This window comes from Halichoeres trimaculatus, unplaced genomic scaffold (assembly GCF_033239565.1).
Source record: "Halichoeres trimaculatus isolate MK-OKI-2021-1 unplaced genomic scaffold, fHalTri1.1 fHalTri1_scaffold_23, whole genome shotgun sequence".
Lineage (NCBI taxonomy): Eukaryota > Metazoa > Chordata > Actinopteri > Labriformes > Labridae > Halichoeres > Halichoeres trimaculatus.
The window spans coordinates 8,089,293-8,111,539 of record NW_027437201.1 but is presented as its reverse complement, the minus strand read 5'-3'; the positions used below and the strand labels follow the sequence as shown (position 1 = coordinate 8,111,539).

The window sequence follows — 22,247 nt, the reverse complement described above, 5'->3', positions numbered from 1 at the left end:
AAATGGAAAAAATGCAAATCATTAGATATACAAAGAAAAATCCAAATCAAAGTAAAGTAAAAAATTCAAATAAATTCAAAAAAATAAAATTTTGATAAAAAAATAAATTTATAATAATAATAATAATAATAATAATAATAATAATAATAATAATAATAATAAACAAACTCACTCAACTTAATCTTGAACTGACAAAAAATAATTGTTTCTAAGGAGTAAATGAAATATTGTCAGTACCTTTTGATTATTCTTAAAGAATCGCCTCACAAGCACTGTGGAACGCTCTCTGCGGTTCCTTTTAAACTCCATCTCATCTAACAGGTCCTCCTCATCCTCCTCACTGCTGCTGCCCCTGCTGGAGGTCCCGGACCCCCCGGAGGACAGTCTGTCAATATTCCCAATGGTGTCCAAAGAAGCCCGTCGAAGGAAGAGTTTCTCCAGGGAGCATTTGTTGACTCTTGGCCTTCTGTTGAGCCTCTCTAAACTGGAGTAGCCATCATGGAGGAGGTGATGTTTGATGTGTCCATTTAAGTGATGCTGGCGGTGGTGGGTCAGAGGGGAACCACATGGAGAGGACGTCAAAGAGTTTGGTTCACTGCAGGTGTTGCATGTGTGAGAGGAAAGACTAGGTGATGTCTGGAGGGTAAAGAAACAGAAATTAGTTTTGTCTTCCTGTTCTTGGTCAACGCTGCTTTTCAAAGCTCAAATTTATTTTTTTGTAGATCGGGGCCATGGTTGATTGTCAAGACAGATCTGGGGGAATAACTTTGATTAAATAAGACAGAGGGACATGTCAGAAATTTGACACCAGCAGGTTAACATGGCAAAAAAGTGTTAATAGAATGAAAAAAGGAAGATGTAAAAATCAATGGACAGTGAGCATGTTTTTACAATAAAACAACACTTTTAAAGGTGATGTAGAAGCTTATTGGAAAGCAAATCACTGAGTTTGCAGATAGGGATGTCTATGTCTGTTTTACCTTGGTGAAAGCCAGCATAGACACCGGCATGCTACTGCGGCGGATGTGTCGCCGCTTGGGCCTCTGATGAGGACTGTGGACGGGGCTGGAGCTGGGGCTGGGGCTGGATTTGGGGCTGTTGTTACTGTAGATGATGGGACTCCTCTTCAGCCCTGACACACTGCAGGAGCAGTTGGTGCTGCCAGCTCTGTTCCTACCAGCATCCCCACCCTCTGCAGAGTCGTCCAGCTGGCTCAAAGAGCCCTCCAAACCTTTCCCAGGTATCCCAGGAGCTGGGGGATTTATTCCTTCAGTCTTCGTGCCAGACGGCTGCTCTACATCAAGTTTCTCTTCTTGACTAAAAAGTTTGGAGCCACAATCCAAAATCTTGTATTCCTCATCCAAAATTGTGTCTTTCCCACTGTCACATGACAACTTCCTGTACAAGAGGAGAGACGGGCTGCTCCGCTGTTTGGAATTCCATGATTGGTCAGAGTGTCTCCGTACATCCTGGATGTCCTTTGCTTTCCTGGCATCTCTGCTGTTTTTGCTCCCAGAGGATGGAGATGAGGCAAGCTGAGCAAAAACAGCAGCACTGAGCTGGTTTCCTTCAGCAGCCATCACGTCTCCCTGTAGTGTTCTTTGTTTCTCCTACACCTGTGAAATAAAGCAGAACGCTGTAACACAGAGGATCAGGAGAATTTACCAGAGTTAGAAGAATGTCACAAACATGGCATGGTCTTTGTGTTTGTTGTCTAAAAGGAGGTCAAGCATCAGTCCTGACGTTTCAGATGCATCATCTTCTGTCTCAATTAGTGGCTTTAAAGATTAGATTAGATTAGATCAACTTTATTGTCCTTTGCAGGAAATTTGTCTTAAACAGCAGTACTACTGGCAGTATTTTAAATGACAAAATACTAGACACATACAACAGTCACATAAGCAAGAGGTCGGCGGCAAGCATGGCCAGAAGTTATTGAGCAAGGAAGTTAAAGTGCAGAGCTCGACACAATACGCAGTGAAGCTAAGCAGAAACAAGTTAAAACCGAGTTTTGACAATAACATGGGTAAAAGTCAGACAATAACAGCTAAGAACAAGTAGAAGCAGATAATAAGTGAAATATGTAGAAACAAGTTAAAAAAAATAGATAAAAAGTAGAAAATAAAATCATGGATAAAAGTGGAATAATCATAACAGGTCAGTGACTGGTGGCAATAAATATGCTGACAAAAAATATATATACAAGCATTATATATTAATTCAAGGAAAGAATTAATTAGATTTTTTGTTAAGCAGAGAGATGGATGTTGGAAGAAACGAGAGCTTGTATCAGTTCGTTTTGTGTTTGCTTGCTCTGTGTCGTCTCCCTGAAGGCAGAAGTTCATATTCACGAGAAAGAATATGGGAAGGATCAATCAAAATTTTCCGTGCCTGGTTAAGGACGACACTATAAAAGACAGACTGGAGAGAAGAGTGGTCTTTCTGACCTATCACCTTCAGAGCTGATTTTATCAGTCCACTGATTTTTGATTTACTCTGGATGGATAACGTGCCAAACCAGGCTGCAAATCCATATCTCAGAAGACTTTCGAAGATGGCATTATAGAAAATCAACATGATTTCACGCCCGACACCAAACAGTCTTAGCCTGCGAAGGAAATGCAGTCTTTGAGATAATTTGTTGCAGAGGAAGTCAACATGATCTGTCCATTTAAAAAAATTGTCCATGACAACACCAAGATATTTGTAAGAGACAACCTGATCTGCTTCCAATTATCACTGAGTCATGTTTCGTACCCCCATCGGGTCAAAAACCATCTCTTTAGTATTTGTTGCATTTAAGATTAGATTGTTTCTCTCACACCAGTCCTTAAAACAAGTTATCTCATTAAAAAACACAGAGGGGCAGTCACTAGCATGCAAAAGACTCAAGATGATGATGATGATAAAGAGCAGGAAGAGGAAATGACATCTGTATAGGTAATCCAATTTGGAGGCTCAAAAACTAATATGTTTTGTAATTTAACATTACATTTACATCCATTATCATAAATAATCTGTCACAGGTATTGTTCTGTGTGTGTGTTTTAATATGGACTGAAATACTTACTAGGACGATGAGATGGATCCACCTCAAGTCATGCTACACATCAGACCAAGCGTCTTCTCTCTGACTCTCAGGAAGCCATGATGCTCAGTGGCTTGAGCTGACACAAATAATGACTTCAGCTCCTCAAACACAGTGTGCTCTGTGTGTGTTGTGGAAACAGAAGCTTGTGCAGCTGTACAAACCCCAGATACAGAACCCACGGAGGTGACCCTGGAGGACTGAGGAATTTCCTTGATAGTAGGCTCCACAGTCACAGCTTACGAGGCTGAGTGTGTGTCCATCTGCAACGGCTCCTGTTGGTCCGCATGTGTATTTGTTGCATAGTTAACAAATGACAGGTTCTGAAAAAGACACAGAGGAAGATGGTGAGATTACTGATCACTAAAGAAAATTAGTCAAATGAGAAACACATTCAAGAGACTTCTTAAGAGTTATGTCTTCTCTCGTGTCCTCGGTGCCTCCTCTTTCATCACATCTGCTTTCTTATCTAAAACTATTCAACTACATCACCCCACAGTGTGTGAGCCATTGTGGTTGGAACAACTGAAACAACAAATGCTGAATTTCACACTGAAGGGAAAATCGAGGGAAGGAACAAAGAACTTATTATAGAACATCAGAGCTAAAAACTCACTGGTGAAACATAAGTAGGGACATTTATTTACTTTGCATCAAGTAATAAAGTGACTCAGTTTGACACTTAAAGTCTCCAAAGATGTTTTGTCTTGTAATTGTTTGGATGGAGAAGCGTAGAAATCTGTTTCAGGACCTCCAGCCAGCAAAAAACCAAGCTCAATAGATACCAACGTGCCATGCAGTCTAACAAACAGATCCAGTATCTGCAGAAACATCAGTCATCAAACATCAGCTTGTAGTTACTGAGTTCTTAGTCTTTTCAAATCTGTGGAGTGAGAGCAGCTGATTCTTTATTCAAAGAAGATTTTTCTGAATTTAGCAAAAGAAGTTGAAGAGAACAGAGTGATTTGTTTTTAGGGTCAAAGAAAGAAGAAAGTGTGGGAGTATTACAACCTCTGAGTGAGTTTAACAACATGCAGTTTGTAAAACATGATCCAGTGGGATTTCAGAAGAGAAGGTACCAGCAACTATTTCAGTGCATTAAATCTTGTTTTCACAACTAATGTGTCTTTACAAAACTTATTTAAGGTTTTTTATGTTTATAAAGTTGTCTTTAAAGTTTTGATGCTACACCAATCAGCCATAACATCATATTCACTGGTTTAAAAACAATGCTTGTCCATTCTGCTTTAGCTCAGGGCTGTTTGGCCCTGATCTGACAAGACATGGACTCCACTGGACCTCTGGAGGTGGGCTGTGGTATCTGGCATCAAGGAGTTAGCAGCAGATCTTTTAAGCCCTTGAGTTCTGTGTTTAGGACTCCATGATCATGACTTGGTTGTCCAATAAGTGGAAATGTAGACCAAAGCAACATGTTTTTCCAAACCAACGTTTTGTGTTACAAGTACAATTAAACTACTTCAGCCCAAGACCCGTTATACGTGATGCTCGCTGCTACGAAGAAGACGGGTTCGACTCTTTAAACTGATACTCCAGGATGGGAGAAGTTGGATCTTATCACAAGGTTTAGGGCAGAAATTATCCCTACAGCAGTGATTTTGTGCAGCAGAAGCCCAGAGCGTTCTCACCAAACACCACCTCCCTGCTCCTCTGCCGGTTTCCTCTGCACTCAGACGGGGCCATATTTTACTTGACCAAAAACACAAATAAATGGACTCCCACCGAAAAACTCTGATATCGCTCTATTCTCATCGTGTCTCTTCGTCCTGGCAGACTACATGCATTTGTTTATATCTGGCACGCCGCGAGCGTGGACCGGTGCACTAAGCGGCGAGCGCTCGCTGAGCTGTGGCTCTGCAGCGGAGGTAGCGCCATTTTACGACACCATGAGAACTAGAGCCTTATTTAGCGGTGTTTTGGTGTGAAAGTAACGCGCTGAAAATTCTCTAAAAAAAGCGTGAATGCAGAACGATATCAGATTTTTTTGGTGGGAGTCCGTTTATTTGTGTTTTTGGTCAAGTAAAAAATGGACCCGTCTCAGTGCAGAGGAAAGCGGCAGACGAGCAGGGAGGGGGTATCAGAAAAAATTCAATATCTCATTTTTTGAAAATTCAGGGGGTGTGAGGTCTTGTTTTCAAATTTATTATATTATATGTAAGTATTAAATCAGGGATCAGCATGATATGTCCCCTTTAAGTCAAGCCAGAAGAAACAAACTCGAGGTATCAGCTGGTCATGATCTTCATGCCTCTTATCCACCAGGTGAATGACAACCTGACTATAAAACTTTCTCCTTCAACAACTCCACATCCCGACTCAGCCTTAGCCTTGTTTTTGCTGCTGTGTTTGCTAGCTAAACATCCAAACCAAGCCAAACAACTTCTTTTGATCTTTTACTTTTCCTCAAGTCGCAAAATTCAAGAATCTTCCATTTGAATAAAGCACACTCTGAAAAAAAAGTCGGCATGAATCTTCCTGACTCCTCTGTGAATAAATCAGAGCTGTGCAGACAGCATCAGGCACCCTGCTAGCATGGAAAACATCTGATAGCACACACACACCCACAACATGCAGGAATACTAATTGTGCGGTTCTGGTATTAACACAGTGGCCAGAACAGGGATGTATAAATCCTAAAAACCACAGCCTGAAACCCTCATAATGAGAGTGCCCACAGTCCTTTATTTCCTGCCAAAACGTGTGGGCAACAGTTGGAATGTGAGAGCGACTCAGAGACGGCTTCGCATTTAGTGTGAGACAGACACAGAGAGAAAGGGTAAAAGTAAAGCAGGGGTAAGACTCAGCTTGTTGGTTTGGTGTCTGAAGCCTCTTTTTCAGGCTCTGTGCTGCATTCAAACAGAGAAGACTGCAGCTGAAGGATGAGGTGTATCATCATTAGAAGAGTAATGCTGGATTACATAACTTATGCATCATCAGTGGTAATCCTAGACTAGTCGTTTCTACAAATGAATTTGGCACAAGTAAAGAGTGGTTGATGCCACAGGAGAGTTTGCCTCCATAATGGACGTCCACATGACTTAGCGCTCGCCAACTTGATGCGTGTCTGCAGCAAAATGACAATGAAGAAAATGACAGATGGTCCAATGTTGGTGTCAAAACATATTCACACCCGCAGTCTCCTCTCCTTGTGTGATTTTATTGGCTTTAGGTCATCACTGATGTCATCACAAGTCAAAACAATTCATTTCACGTTACAGATCAGGGTTTGGACGAGCCTTCTCTCGGATATCTCATCCTCCCCTGGGCATCTTTAAAATTTCCACATCGTCGTTCTCATGACTTTGGCCTGCTAGCTCGACAAAATGTGGAGCAGTGGAAAACCGAGGCCGAAATGTGAGGGCACAGATTGAAAGCTCTATAAAATAATCTTTGCTGAAAAAAGAAAAACTCTGCTGGATTTATTTCCACTCATTTAGTTTAGTAGCAGGACTCCACTCCTCAGCAACAATGGAGCTTTACAGCCAACTGTATACAGCATCTAACCAACCAACACATCGTTATTGTTTCACGAGCCCTGTTTTAGCCGGAATTTGCCAGGAAGGGCTAGAAGAGACTGACTATTGAAGAAATATCCGTTTATGATTTAGAAAGTGCTCTGTAGTAATCATAACATCTTACTACTTGAATCATGCTCTAAATATGCTGTTTAATGCTGCATAAGCAGAGGTGTGAAAAACGATTGATTGGAAAATAAATAACAATACTCTGACCTGTGATAAAATATCAATATTTCATCCCTTAATGTCATACTGTTTTTTGTTTAAATAAAAATTCATACTTTAGGTGATATGGAAGTACAATACGTCTTCCACACCTCCACCGTGGTAGATGACAACAAAGAGCTACTCTGCTGTATGTAACATTAGTTTACTGTCACAGTAGTTTAAATGGCAAACTTGACATACTTTATGTTCTAAAGTTAAGTTTATGAATGAAAAACTTTCATTATTTCTAACACAACAAAATAGAAAAGTTGTTTTCAATCAAATAGTTAACTGTTTACAACAGGGGTGGCCAACCAGCCAGAGAGCAAGAGCCAAACAAATGACCATGGTACTACAAAAAGCCATATCACACATGTGGTCTTGAAATGAGATAAAATGAAAAAAATATTTATTTCCAATTTTTCTATCCATCTAGATAGATAGATAGATAGATAGATAGATAGATAGATAGATAGATAGATAGATAGATAGATAGATAGATATGAGCACATGAGTGGTTGAGAGGAGCACATGTAGAGAAGAGAAACTGAAACTTAAGTATCAATCTCATCACCCAAGTATTGATCAATACCGATCCCAACATTGGCATCAAATATATCAATATTTCAGATTGATCGGCACACCACTACTCATAAAAAGATATATATATTTTTTTATGAATGGATCAAAGAGCCGCACACCGCAAGGCAAAGAGCCACATGTTGCGCGCAAGCCGCAGGTTGGCTGGCCCTGGTGTACAATATCACAATATCACAATATTTGTGATATTGTGATATTATTGTATCATGACCCAACTATTGTGATGCATATGATATTGTGAGGTTTTTGCCAATACTCACTCCTATGTTAAAGTCTGGGGGGTTGTTTTGGCTTGGTGTGTCCATGGTTTCCGGTCTTTCTGCAGCTAGCCTCTAATGGATTCTAGATGAACAGCAACTTTTAGCACTTCTGCATAGGCTTCATTTTTACTAACTGGATGTTGCCCCTTGGATTAAAGCAGCAACAGTGGTTGAACTTTGGCTCAATAAAAAGACCAGTTCTTAAAAGGGATAACAATTTTGACCTAAGTAGTTTTTGTAAAATAATTTTGTGTCTGAAAATGTCTCTACAAAGAAAAAAACCCTGCCCCCAATAGGTTGTATTTTCTGTTACTCAGCAGTTAAGATAACAGCCTCATACAGCATGGACTGTGTAGGTCAGGGAGAACAGGTTTGTTACAGTGTGTGTTAACTTTGATAACCCAGGGACCCATCTCACTTTTAAAAATATGAATTCATTCAAAAACAAGACACTAGCTTCAAAGTAAAAAACAGTTTTGAAAAGTTACACATGATATGAAAGTGTATGCAGCTTGTCAGAGCCTTGGGGCTTTGTCGGTAAAGTCGGAAACACACGATGAGAAAAAGTTATCTTCAATCATGTCTGATTACATTTTCTGAGTACTTTGTTCATGACTGTTCAGAGAGCCCACGCCAAAACACAGCAGGTAGATCTTCACCTGCATGTGTCAGAGCTAACTAACAGGTCTAACCAGGCGTTTTCACAACATGTGAAATGTTTATAAATGTGTCACAGAAGAATATCTTCCTAAAAAGCCTCACCTTTAAAGCTCACTCAGAGCGTTGTTTTGCATTTCTTTCACAATGAAAGTTGAAGAAAGTGCTGTAGTAAAATAATAAACCATCCTTCATTGAGCCTGTGTGGACATGCCTTTGTCTAATGGCCTGAGTTACAAATCAAGTTTGGTATGCCCAACACGGTTATAAAAGACGGATTAGCAGCCGAAGCAATGACAAGTCAAAGCAACAACTTTCATTTGAGGGAGCAGCAAGAGATGAAAGTGCAACTAAAACAAGTTAATCATGATTAAACCTCTTTAATTTCTATGTTTTCATCATCTGTCGCTTCAGCTTTCATCCTGGCTTGAGATGTTTGCAGACAAATTAACATGAATTAAGACTTGATACGGTGACAGGTCAGGAGGGCAGGCTGTAATAACACTTTCACTCCAGCCAAGAAGTCCCCTACTGTAGCTTTAAATCCTGAAGCCATGAGTCTGCAGCCAGGATTCACAGCTGTCATTAAACTAATTTAAAACAAGCTACAATTAGCAGCAGGATAGCATTTCCACACAGCTGTAGCTTAAAATAAAAACATGTGGAGTTAAAGTTTGATATTAAAGTACTGCCGTACACATGGCCGTAAGACGTAACAAGAAAGCAGCTCAAAGCCACAAAAGACTTGACTTCTTCAGCAGGTGAACCAAAAGAACAGCCACACACACAAATCCACAGAGTTCAAAGTGAGCCTTGTTGTCAGCTGAGCTCTGACCCTCGCAGGGGGAAAGCAAACAGCTAGCCCAGGATAAATCTCAGCCTTGGGGCGAAACTCACAGACAAACAGACACACACACACATAGACAGGAAAACCAGGTCACACAGAGTGAAAAGTGCAGTGACCAAGAAGACCCTCAATCACTTCTACATGGCTTGTTGTATTATTTACAATTTTCTCCAAAGAACAACGTTCACCCACTGTACCAGTCAGTTCAACAAAATACACAAAGCTGTATAAAAACAAGTATTCACACTCATCTCTTAAAAATACTCACAGGAAGAAAGGTAACTGTCCTTGTGAAAAGTTTACGAAGAGGTGAAGAGTTTCTCAGTGCCAATTTTTGTCAATAGTGTGTGCAGGAAAACACAGTGTGTGTGCGATTGAGAGAAGAAGAGGGAGAGACAGAGAGACTGACAGGGGGGATGAGTCCTTCACAGTCTGTCTGCAGGTTCAACAGCCAATCAGAATGTGCTATCTCAGTTTCTGCCTAACTGTCTGATACATGCTTCACCTCAGGTGACTGACAGCCTCAGTGTGTAAACATGAGACTGCAGGGACATGAATAGTATCAGTGTTACATCTGATACTTTAGATCCATGAAGACTTTAAAGGGGACATATCATGATTGTTTCTCCTTTTCACTATGCCAGACTAGGATGCCTGTAAAATATTTCTGCCCTCAGTACAAGTCATTTAGTTCCTTCATTGCCCCACAATAGCGTTCTCAATATCCTCATTTTAGGCCATTCTGAAGATCTCATTGAAACGCTCAGTTTCCAGAATGACCTCCAGTAACCCCGCAACGTCACAGCCCTTTGTGCTCTGATTGGTCGGTTCTATCAGAGGGGCGGAGGGGGTAGAGCCAGGGGGCGGTTTTTGCAGCATGGCAGTATTTACAAAGTCGCCGTATTGGATGGAGCAGATCGAGCGAGTTTGCTGTTTGCCAAAACTTCTCGGTAAGGCATTGATAGCACTAATAAAATGGCAGAGTGTAGGATACATCCTTTTGTATTGGACCCCGAGTCAGACCTGGACGGTTCTGCAGCTCAGGAGGAAAAAAATCCACCTCGACACAGATCATCTCAGGACGCTTCAGTGTGGTGAGTCAAACCGGTACTGTAACATGTATAGTTATATGTGGAAATATAGGCAGACTTCACCAATAATCTATTTCTATAACAGGGCTCCATCCTGCTCCTTCACTTCTCTGTCTGTTTTATCCATCATGCTGAAAGTGTAGTCTAAAGATCGCCTCTACCGTCAGTTCCTCACTATGTTATTACCGCAGCATTATTGTGGTCCAGGTACACAGTGCATGTCAGAACAAGCATGCAAATATCACAGTCTCACAAGTATTACGACGTCTGCTAAAACTACAGTGTTTTAACTGCTAATTCACCATGTAAAGCCGAGCTGCTCAGCAGAGCAGAGTACCTGCATCCAGCACTCAGTCAAGTTAGCCAGAGCTAGTAGGGAGCTGAATTTATACTCGGCTCTTGGTGGGTGTATCCCTCGGTGGCGGTTGTGTGACTAACTGACATCACAGAGGAGGAGCTGCTTTATCAGATTACTCCAGTAAAAAGAAAGGATCCTCGTGTCGTCACGACGGTCGAAATCTCACAGCCAAATGGCAATGACCTATTTTCAGAGGCATCAAATCTCGTTCTAGGATATCAGAAAAAAATACAATATCTCATTTTTTGAAAATTGTAAGGTCTTGTTTTCAAATTTATTATATTATATGTAAGTATTAAATCAGAGATCAGCATGATATGTCCCCTTTAAAGGGATATTACGCATGAATGTTGCATCTGGTACATTTGGGTTAATTACAGTCTATGGTTATGATCATTTAGTCGTCTAAATGCACTCATCCCAAAGTTCAGCTCTGAGTTATGTTGGACTCTTGTTGTAACAGTTGGCACACTGTAAAAACTGTTTACTTAAACTATGTAGGCTCTGTATTTAGGCTAATCCAGTCAAGACAAGCTGGATTAACCGAATTTTACAAATATCAAAACTACCTGAGCCTTCCAACTCTTTCAGAAATTACACAAGTTTAACAGGGGCATTTCTCTATTAAAGCTTAGAAGAACATGATGAAAATCATACAGCACAGGCTCTAAACAAAGAGTTTTGGGTACTTTTTCCAGTGTGATCTTCACTCTGACGCAACAGTAAAGTTGAACACATGTTGATGAAAACTAAAGTGGATGATCTCAGCAGCACGCCTGACGACCCTGAAGAAACTGCAATAATCAGAATCAGATGCTTAACAACAGGACTGTATATTTTTTGTTTTTCTGACAGTGTGTCACTGGTTCCCTCATTTATCTTGAGAGCTTATTTCAGATCTGTAATCCATCACTTTTGAATGATTTGTAGTATAATGTGTTTTGGACCAAAACTCCTCAGGAGAACTGTAACATACTGATTTCACTTCACTATACTTGGCATGGGGAAGTGTTTCAGTGTGTGAGATCCACACACAGATCTTCAGTGGAGCCAAGTCCACATCAGTGATGTCTTTGTGAGCTCTGGTTTTGCATCTCACATCAATAAAGTGAAGGTATATTATACTGTCACTTTATGGAATGGTATAATAAATGTGTTTTAAAGCCTTGGTTTGTCTGCATTACTCATATATAGGTACAGATAAACAAACTGGATAATTAATTTGCATAGATTTGAAAAAGACAGATAGTTTTCAAGTTGACCACAGTTATAAAACATGCTGACACATCCAACTACTTGAAACACGACAGTCCCTTCTTTGTGCTAATGCTTTTACTCGTTAAAATGATCACCAATTTGTGTTAATGAGTTTGTATCCCAGGAAAAGACCAGTTCTTCAGCCCCTGTCCTAAATGATCACTGATCCCCTCAAAAGGGAGCTGCCACTCACATAAAAGCCTTTTTCTAATGTTCATTCATGAGGGATTATTTCACAACTCATCCCAGCGATGACTCACAGCCTGGTATGTGATTAGGTCCAAGCTCACATGGAGAGCGTTAAAGTAAAGAAAGCAGAGAGCTGAATTATTAGCAGTAGGCCTGTCACGATAACAAATTTTGCTAGACGACAATTTTCCAAAATATTAGTGCCAATAAACGATATTATTGTCAATATTATTTTGATTTTTTTTTTTCAATTTTTTATTGATGTAATCATGATAAATGGGATAATAAAGTGAGTACACCATATCAAAAGCAAGAAACTTTAATTTCTTAAGAGTATTAAACTGTAATTAAAAGGTCAGGATCTTTTAAATAATATAAATCAAACAAAAAATATAGTAAATTTAACAAACAAGAAAGAGAAAAAAAATACAATGAAAATGAAATGGACTCTCTTTTAGAAAAAAATACATGTCAATGAAAATAATTAATACTAATGAAAAACAATAAAACATAGAACCTGTCTCTAAAGACAAAATGAAACTAAAAAAACAACAACAATAAAAACTATAGCCTAAATGAAAGGGAGTTTATACAGTTCCTGAATTGTTTGTAACATTTACTTTTTCCCAGTCAATCCATACTGTGAGTCAAACATTTTTAACATTTCTGGCTTTCAACCATATTGAAGGGCTGCATTTCTTTGGCAATGTAGCTGTCTTTGAGCGGCCACTATTTGCCACTTTTATTTCTATTTACTTTGCAGACCAAAAGCCTCAGTAAGAGTGGATTGTCAAAGAACAAGGCTCCGCTGCACCTCCCTTCTTCTTCGTCGCCACTATTTTCAAACAAATGCGACATATCAGCTTGTTGGTGTTCATGAGCTCACACTTTGTTCATTCTGATAAATAACAAAATGTTCCCACACTGGGACTGTGGCAGGCGGCTTAAGAACCGTATCTTTGGTGCCATCACTCATATTAGCGTGTGTTTCCTCCTTACCCCTCAGGACGCTCGCTTCAGCTCTCTCCGTGTGTACGCGCAAGCAGCCCCATCCCAAAGATGCCAAAGATAGCATTTTTGACAGATGCTCACTCCGCTATAGAACCTATGCATCCCGATGTTAGGAAAGATAGACGTAGTGAGCCATCTTTTCATTCAGCCTCCTTGGTCGAAAGAGAGGAGGAAAACAAACATGCATGCACGTGTCAGTTTATCGAGGCTGGCAAATTTACCCAGGACGTTTTTATTTATCGTACGGTTAATTGATTTATTGATTATCGTGACAGGCCTAATTAGCAGAGAGATTTATGCTTCATTTTAACAATTATACTGGGTTCAAGTTTTACGTTACACTTTGCAGTCAGTGGATAAAAAAGACGGGGAGTGAAAGTAGAGCTTGGTTCAGACTGAGCTGCAGTGATACTGATCCTTTTGAGCACTTGAAATATTCGGCTAAATACTTTCCTCCATGTTCAGCATTTGGTCCTGAAGCAGAATAAGCAGCAGGTCAAAGAAGAGGAATCCCCGTCGCTGCTGTGTGGGGAGAATGCATGCCATACCATGCCAGTACAAGAGGAAATGAACAGAAAGCACAAACTGCTGCGATACTACAAAGAAATGGTAAGGAAAGTAGGCTTCAATCAGACGAGTTGCAGTGATGTCAAAGCAGACACTGGTGGGGGAGGAAAGAGTGAGTCCATTAAATCACAGAAAGCAGACATCAGTTCCAGTAAATCCTACAGTTTTCTTTAAACCTGAAGTGCACTCCTCATGCAAAGACACCCCCACCCTCTCTCTTTCACTCAGCGGGGCAGAGAAGAAAAGACGCATCATATGACTACAATAGAATCACATTCCTCTCACTGATCGCAGTTGAAAAGAAACAAACCGACATTGCCGTGCAGTGCAAAGACCTCGATGAGTGCAACAGGAGGGGTTCAAACTCTATCAGTAAAAAAAACATGTTGGTATTTACCTATACAGCTTTGAACACAGGCTGAACCAGGAAAAAAAAACAAAGTTTGGGAGAATTCAAAGACCTCCTACTGACTGTTACTGAGTGGGTCTCGCTTTGGCAGTGAATCATGGGTCAAGATGATTAAAAGAAACTGCTTTTGATCTTCTGCTCTGTTCAATTATCCAGCACTCACATTTTAACCAGACACCCAGGGTGGCATCTCCTTGATTAGAAGGATTCAAAGCTTTTATCATCCTTCATTTGAAAGGAGTATTATTACATATTAGGGTTTGGATCCCTAATGAGTCACATGGCAGTGTGTGGTGGGTCCCCACATAAGAGGAGTGCTGGTTATGTTTGTATTAGTCATGGTCACATAACCAAGCCACACTCGCAAGGTTTATTGCAGTAATAATCCTGAGTGGCACCAGTTGTAGCCTTCTGGATCTTGTGGGGTCTTTTTATGAAAAGCTGATCCCTCCTAAGATAAGAAAATAACAATAATTGTCAGTTTTTCTGATTTAATGATATTACCAAACCAGATACCGTGACTTCACTTCATCACTAAGACATGGACAGAAAGTTCAGAAAACTTCAAACAACCTTCAATCCTTCGCAAGTTATCTTTCACCTTCAGTACGGTCTCCTCCTGCCAATAAGAGAGTGAGAGGCTGGTAACGCTGAAACAGTCCTGCAAACAGAGCAGACTTTTCATGTGAGGGACCTGGGGAACATATGGCTTTGATTAGAGAGTGGAGCAGAGAGAAACTCCAGTGGAAACAGTGCAGAAACACAGAGGGAAGTGTGTGTGTTTGTGTGCTTTAGAGAGTGAGAGAGGGGCTGACTCAAGAATGAGTGACTGTATGTTCATGGTGGATTAGAGTGTGAATAGAGAGTGTATAGTGTGTGTTGGTGTGTGCGTGCCAGCAGTGATTAACAGAGAAATAAGATGAGTCAGGGGGAGATTGCCGAATATGGGAGCTGGGGTGAATGTGTGCCAACGTTTCTGTCATGGGCTCAAAGTTTTCATAAAGCAAACAACACACTTGTCGCTGTTGCTTAAAATCAAACAAACTAAAGTCTGATTCAGGGGAAGGGTTTCTCTTGGTTTTGAATGCATGCTGAATTTTCCTGGGATGAAAATCAACTTCCACTTGGTAAAAAGTCACGAGTTCGAAACTGGGGTGAGTTTGAGCTAAGGGAAAATTTGGTTTCAACAGTGATGCCAGAAAACTCTGAGGCACAGGTTCTGGTTTTTATCTGGGTGAGGAATACTGAGCTTAACTTTTTCAATATTTTCCATTTAATGCAAATGAACATGTGGCATCATTGTGAATAGTGCTGCAGGATAAATCTTTATTTACTGTCATGGTGATATGAACACACATCGTAAATACATTGGATAGAGCTCTGGCAACATGTTTGCATCATCCCAGCCGTCGATTGGAGGTACCTCCTGATCACCATGGGTCAGATTAATTCAGAATCCAGGAATAGTTTGCAGTAACCATGGAAACATGTTTGCTTGAAATGTCAGTCACTGGTATGGAGCACAATTTAGGGGCAAGGGATGGGTAACCTAACCCTAACCTTTGACATTTGAAACAATATGGTACCAATGCCCAGTACCTAGCAACCAGTATTGGTACTCAAAGGTACCAATTTTTGGTACTTTTGTGTGTGTTTATGTGGTAATAAATATTGATTTGTTTACTGATAAAATCTCTTTTTTTTTAATTAAACACACCTATTCTTCAATATATAACCTTTCAATGTTGGGTTTATGTTTATGTCCAGCGTGGGAAATCGCCTTCTCTTCCACTCCCTCACAGTCTCAAGGCTGTCTTTAGGTACCTTAACATGGTACTTTTTGATTGTAAAGGGGTCATATCATGCTTGTTTCTCCTTTTCACTATGCCAGACTAGGATGCCTGTAAAGCATTTCTGCCCTCAGATCAAGTCATTTAGTTCCTTCATTGCCCCACAATAGTGTTCTCAATATCCTGATTTAAGGCCATTCTGAAGATCCCGTTGAAACTCTCCGTTTGGAGAATGACCTCCAGTAACCTCACAACGTCACAGCCCTTTGTGCTCTGATTGGTCGGTTCTATCAGAGGGGCGGAGGGGGTAGAGCCAGGGGGCGGTTTTTGCAGCATGGCAGTGTTTACAAAATCGCCATATTGGATGGAGCAGACCGAGCGAGTTTGCTGTTTGCCAAAACTTCACTGTAAGGCATTGACAGCACTAACAAAATGGCAGAGTGTAGGATATGTCCTTTTGTATTGGACCCCGGACGGTTCTGCAGCTCAGGAGGAAGAAAATCCACCTCGACACAGATCATCTCAGGACGCTTCAGTGTGGTGAGTCAAACCGGTACTGTAACATGTAGAGTTTATACGTTTATACGTCGGCTCTTGGTGGGTGTATCCCTCGGTGGCAGTTGTGTGACTAACTGACATCACAGAGGAGGAGCTGCTTTATCAGATTATTCCAATAAAAAGAAAGGATCCTCGTGTCGTCACGAAGGTCGAAATCTCACGGCCTACTGGCAATGACCTATTTTCAGAGGCATCAAATCTCATTCTAGGATATCAGAAAAAATACAATATCTCATTTTTTTTAATTCAGGGGGTGAAAGGTCTTGTTTTCAAATTTATTATATTATATGTAAGTATTAAATCAGGGATCAGAATGATATGTCCCCTTTAAGTGAACCAGTACTCAATACTACTAGGGATGGGTACCAAATAAGGTACTGTTATGAGTACCGACTGAATTCCATCTGTAGTACTAAGTACTGATTCACTTAAAATCAAACAGTGCTATGTGTTTAGGTACCTAAAGACATCCTTGTGACTATGAGAGAGTGGAAGGGAAGAGTAGGCAATTTTCCATGCTGGACATGAACACAGCATTGCAAGTTTATTTACTGAGGAGTAAATATGTTACATTGAAAAACGCTGTGAGTTAATTATTTAACAGATTAATATTAATTTCCACATAAACCCCACAAAAGTACCAAAAATTAGTACCCTTGAGTACAGATATCAATTGCCAGGTACTGGGCATCTGTACCGTATCATTTCAAATGTGAAAGGTACCCATCTCTAGTTACCACAGGCAGAATTGGGTTGGTACCTACAGAAGTACCTAATTCGGTACCCATCCAAAAAAAGGGCCTGTTTACATGACAATGGTTTTAGGATGAAACACAAAGGTATTGTTGCCTAGGCCATGGCCACCGTTGCCGTCTATGCAAGAAGTCTTGTTTTCAGTGGGAAACTGTCGTGCACCACTTTGCACATGCCCTTACTATACAACAGTACTGTTGTTATGATTTTTACAACAATAACAATTGCCAACTACTGTGTTGTGCTTGATGTAAGTGTTTAAAAAACATGCAAAAAAAATCCTGAAATTTTCCAGACTTTATCCAGATGTGCTCCATTACAAAGCTTTTAAGTCTGACGATAAAAACAGCCAACTTTACAGTGAGTCCGACAGCACCTCATAAAGTACAGCAAAGTGAGAGATCGATGTCCAAAAACACAGATCTCTCTTTTGTTCATGCTGCACAGAAAGAGGATGCAAGTCCATGCCCGACTAGTCAGGCAACACAATACTCTTTCTTTCCACTATAACTGTGTTGCTTCACAACAGCTGGAAAACTGAAAACTAGCTTTGCAAGGGGGGCATCAAAGAAGTGCCAGGAAAAAAAGAGCTTGGACTTTAAAATTTTCATCTTACAGAAAAAAAATTTGCTGTGCACCTTTAGTGCAGCATTCAAAGGAGAAATTAAAGAAAAGTGGTTGTTTGACTCAAATTAAGCAGAAAGAATCACTTCCACAATGATCCATGTTCAAATCAAAAGGTCAAAGGTCACTTTTGGCTGCAAACTGTATGATCGCTCCTTGAAACAGCACTAAGGCTGTTATGTAATGAAGAGAAAGTCTGGAGCTGATCCCCAGCTGAACAAATCAGGGAGCCCTGAGAGAAAAATAAACAACATGGTCTGAAAACAACAAGTCCGACCTGTCTCCTATCCCTGTTTGTTTTATCTGAAAACAACACCACACCTACTCTTTCCAACTGCTGGCTTAACAATATGCCATGGTGTTGGGTCAGAAATAATGAAAGCAAGTTAGCATGAAATCTGTGTCAAGTGTGAAAGGAGCTGGATCATAAGAAGTCCAAGAATACAGAAGAAAACCGTAAAATGAGTCATGACCTAGCTGTCTTTTCCTCCTTCATACTGTTTTCTTTTTATTGCAGATGTATCCATGGTCTCCATTATTCATTCACTGCATTATAAGGCTGTCATCTGTATTCAATGTTTCCCAAGTCGCCCATGTGTCTCAAAATTCCAGCACCTCTTGAAGTTATTTTCCCCTGAATCTGCTTCATGTGAGCTGGCTCTCCATTTAAACTCTGACTATAACAGTTTTACTCAAATATCACAAACAAGAGGCTGAAATGTTGTGAGTTTCAGAGGGTAGCCTCAGGGGCTCTGCTAATGTAAACAATGACTGACCTGTCACCCGGCAGAAACAACAAGCGCGCGTGCACAAGCCGCACATTACTGAACTGGAGACGCAGCAGCTATCACACCTGCATTTAACCCTCACATGTTACCTTCAGAGCATGGTTTCCTATGACAGAAGCCTCCCCTTGAACCCTGAGTGTATTTTTATGGGACAGTGGTGACTGATATTGTTTCAACTTTTAGCAGGTCATATCACTGGAGATGTTTTTGAAGAAAAAACAACAACTTCAAAATTAGTATTTGCCTCGCAGGCAACCATGCAACTCGAAGCAGGTAAAAACAAGCCGCAACATTTTTAAAACAGGTTAGTCCACAGAAATACCCCTGAACCCCGTTTTATCTGTTGGTAGTCACAAGTGGTTTAAGGCTTGTTGTATCAGCTGAAACTGAGTCAAGCTGATAAACTTATCTAAATACATGACTCCTTTCTCATAGTTAACACAATGCATAATTTTGTATAACTACTGTTCCTGGGCAGTAGTTCACAAGCCGCTGACACAATGAGTAACTTCACAAACAAACCGCACCACCGACCAGGAGACTCGTGCAACACACGAGAAGTGTCTAAACGTGAACTTGCGTGACTTTTTAAAGTTGTAATGCAACAAACTCACCCACAAACCAGTAGGCATCCAAAAAATGACAAATTCCAGGCACGTCCTGCAAAGTTTTACGTTGTCTAACTCGCTCCACTCCTTCACAGAGCTCGCGGACGGAGAGACAGTTGATGCAGCAGCTCGTGCTACGGTGAGAACCCGCTCTCTTCACTGCTGCGTTCAGGTACTCCTCGGAATATTGTACTTCGAATATAAACTCGAGCTATCAAAGTTCCCAGTTTGAACCTAATAAGATATAAAGTGCAAATGCAAAAAGGTACTCTGCACTATAGCCTAAACTCTTACCTCTCTGCATGTTTGATGAATGACTTAAATTTGGCTTTCAATTGTGTGTCTTAACGAGTTGTTATAAGTTGAAGTCCAATATATCCATTGGCATCCAAAGGCAGCATCGCAGTAGCCGTGGACAGGGGGACAATAAGTGCGGCACTGGGTTGTGTGTGTGTGTGTGTGTGTGCGCGTGTGTGTGTGTGTGTGTGTGTGTGTGTGTGTGTGTGTGTGTGTGTGTGTGTGTGTGTGTGTGTGTGTGTGTGTGTGTGTGTCACCACATTGGAATGTCTGGCTACACTTTCGCACCAGTCCTCCATATGGATGGCGGGTCCGATACATTGTTTTTTTTAAATCTAAGTGAAGTAATTGTTTTGTTATATTTGCCACGGACTTCAGGGTTCATGTTTGCAGAGGTGTGTGCAATTGTTATGTCTCTTTATTGAGGACTCATCCACTGAGGCAAAACTGACTAATGATGACTGGGCGACTTGAAAAAAAAATAACTGCTTTCACTGCAGCACGTGAGGCATCTGGGTAACCAAGCTTGGACCCTACTTTACCTCAGTGAAGTCACATCTGGAGTTCTGCCTGTAAAAGTGTTAAGTCGGCAGATGTGTAACAACTGGCAATAGAGGAAAAATGCTCACGCGAGATTTGAATGCATCTGGTTTTTACTTTTCTCAGTTTCATCACTGATTTTATTCTGAAAGTGTAATAGACAGTACTTTGCGCTTGCGTCATTGTTCCGCCCCTGAGCGCACCTCCGCCCCGCCCCTGACCCGAGCAGCATCAGCACGTGCAGGAAAGAGATCCCCTTTTCCACTTCACAGCCCATAACTGAATTTATTTCAGCTTGGAAAATGAGGGATGTATTTTCCAATTCCCTCCCGCTCGTCTGATGGGAAGTCTGATGCCATCCGTCAGGAATGTGCAACCCTTCCATTCCTGCAGCTCTCCTCCACCCAGGAGTGTGAAGAAAAAAAACTTTTGGGAATCCCCAGCTTACTGATAAATAGCCAGGATGGTGGCTTTTCTATTCTACTTAGCATTTAAATGCCATCCTGTACTCTCTGTAACAAAGACCTCTGTTAACTTAAGAACTTGCAGTTTTTCTTTTGTGATGCATTTACAAATCCAGGTGTGTGTACATTGGGAGCGATCCATAACGCCTGATGAAGCTATGGCTGAATAAGAAAAAGACATATGACCTACAAAATACCACAAATGTGTTTCATAGCTAATGAGGCAAAGAGGAATTCTTTGTTATATAGATGTGAGGAGGGTTGTGTGGGCTCGTAGAAAGTGAAGACGATTAAGATAAAAGCGACTTTGACACTGGACCATAAACTTGCTTTAATCTCAGTCATGTTAATGTTTAACAAATAGTTCATAGGAAGCATAGGAAGGCTGTAATCTTTCCCATCTATTTGATGTCCTCTTTCAAATTTTAGATCAGTATCAAAAACTTCTCTCTGATAAAGATTCAGATGATCTTGCCCTCACTGGGCTGTTACACAGAACTTATTCCTTGGGTGAGGCTGCGTACTTATCCCACACAGTGGCCCTGGAGACATGGTGTCGCATGAGCCAGCTAGAAATGAATGTTGCCAAGACCAAATTTATTTGCACTAAACAAGACCTTAAAACACAGCCAGTTTCAATCAATGGCCAACTTGTTGAAACTGTGGAGACCTTTAAATATCTTGGAACAGTTCTGGACAGCCAGCTAAGTTTTTCTGAAAATATTGAGATTATTTTCAAGAAGTGTTCTCAGCGAGCTTATCTCCTTGGAAACCTCAGAGGCCATGGTGTCACTTGGTAGATTTTATGACTAGTGTTACTGAGTGTGTCTTAACTTTCCATCTTTATGTCAGAGATGGTCACCTTAACTATGGATGTAAAACTAAACCTTTCAAAGATTTTTTCAGCAGGTAAAATCTTGGGCAGACTACAAAAATCTTTGTCACGACTATTTACTGTCAAGTCATGAAAGAAAGCTCAGCATATTATAGCAAAAATCCCCACCCTCTCTTCTGACAGTTTGAGCCTCTGAGCTCAGGAAGGCATGACAGAGTCCATCATACTGATTGCATCTAAGTGTGAGTATGGTGGCCCAAAAAGGACATGCACCTGTCTCAGTTTTTTTATGATAGAAAGTTGAAGGTTGTTTTTTTTCTGTTTCTTGACTTAGCATCTGATTGGCACTGCAGTGGGGCAGCAATAGCTCAGTCCATGGGGACTTGGCTTTGGCTTTGTAACCGTAAAGTCAAGTCCCTGGTTCAAGTAATACGATTGATAATTAATACCTTCCAATACCAATATAGAATTTACAACAAAGTTGTCTTTAGTTTTACAAAATAAAGCAATGACTTCTTGATTTAAATTAGTGTTGTCAGCAGATCAAAAATAATTTAGCAGTTAAGAAACACTGCGGATGTCATACATATATATCTAAACAATTGGGCCCCAGAAGCGACCCTTGAGGGACGCCAAAAAATAACCTTTTTAAATTAATTCTAAATTGTGTATATTGGTAACTATCATCAGTGTAACTTTTCATCCATGAGCGTGCTTCCCCTTTAATAGCGTACATTTCCACTCACCCGTGAGTCCCCATGTGCAATGCAAGAAAGGTGACACAGACTTACTGATGACAGAATCTGGTTCGACTACATTCACCTCTATCTTTATCTGAGAATTTTAAGTAAAGTCTGTCATTTCCAGCTCATTTCTACTATTTTTCACTCTGTGCAGTTAAGTCCCTTCATTT

General features: G+C 40.6%; 1 protein-coding gene across 2 annotated transcripts in view; it reads right to left on the bottom strand.

Annotated features, from left to right (window-relative positions):
* plce1 (phospholipase C, epsilon 1) overlaps positions 1–19,300 on the bottom strand; it is a 98,644-nt gene extending 79,344 nt beyond the window's left edge. For both annotated transcript variants that reach the window (XM_074663465.1, XM_074663466.1), the window contains exons 1-4: positions 19,205–19,300; positions 3,071–3,411; positions 981–1,616; positions 238–636 (exon numbers count right to left, since the gene is read on the bottom strand). In XM_074663465.1, coding sequence (XP_074519566.1) covers positions 238–636; positions 981–1,580 — 999 coding nt within the window. In that variant the 5' untranslated portion in view covers positions 1,581–1,616; positions 3,071–3,411; positions 19,205–19,300. The remainder of the gene's footprint in view (positions 1–237; positions 637–980; positions 1,617–3,070; positions 3,412–19,204) is intronic.
* Between the last annotated feature and the right edge of the window lie 2,947 nt (positions 19,301–22,247).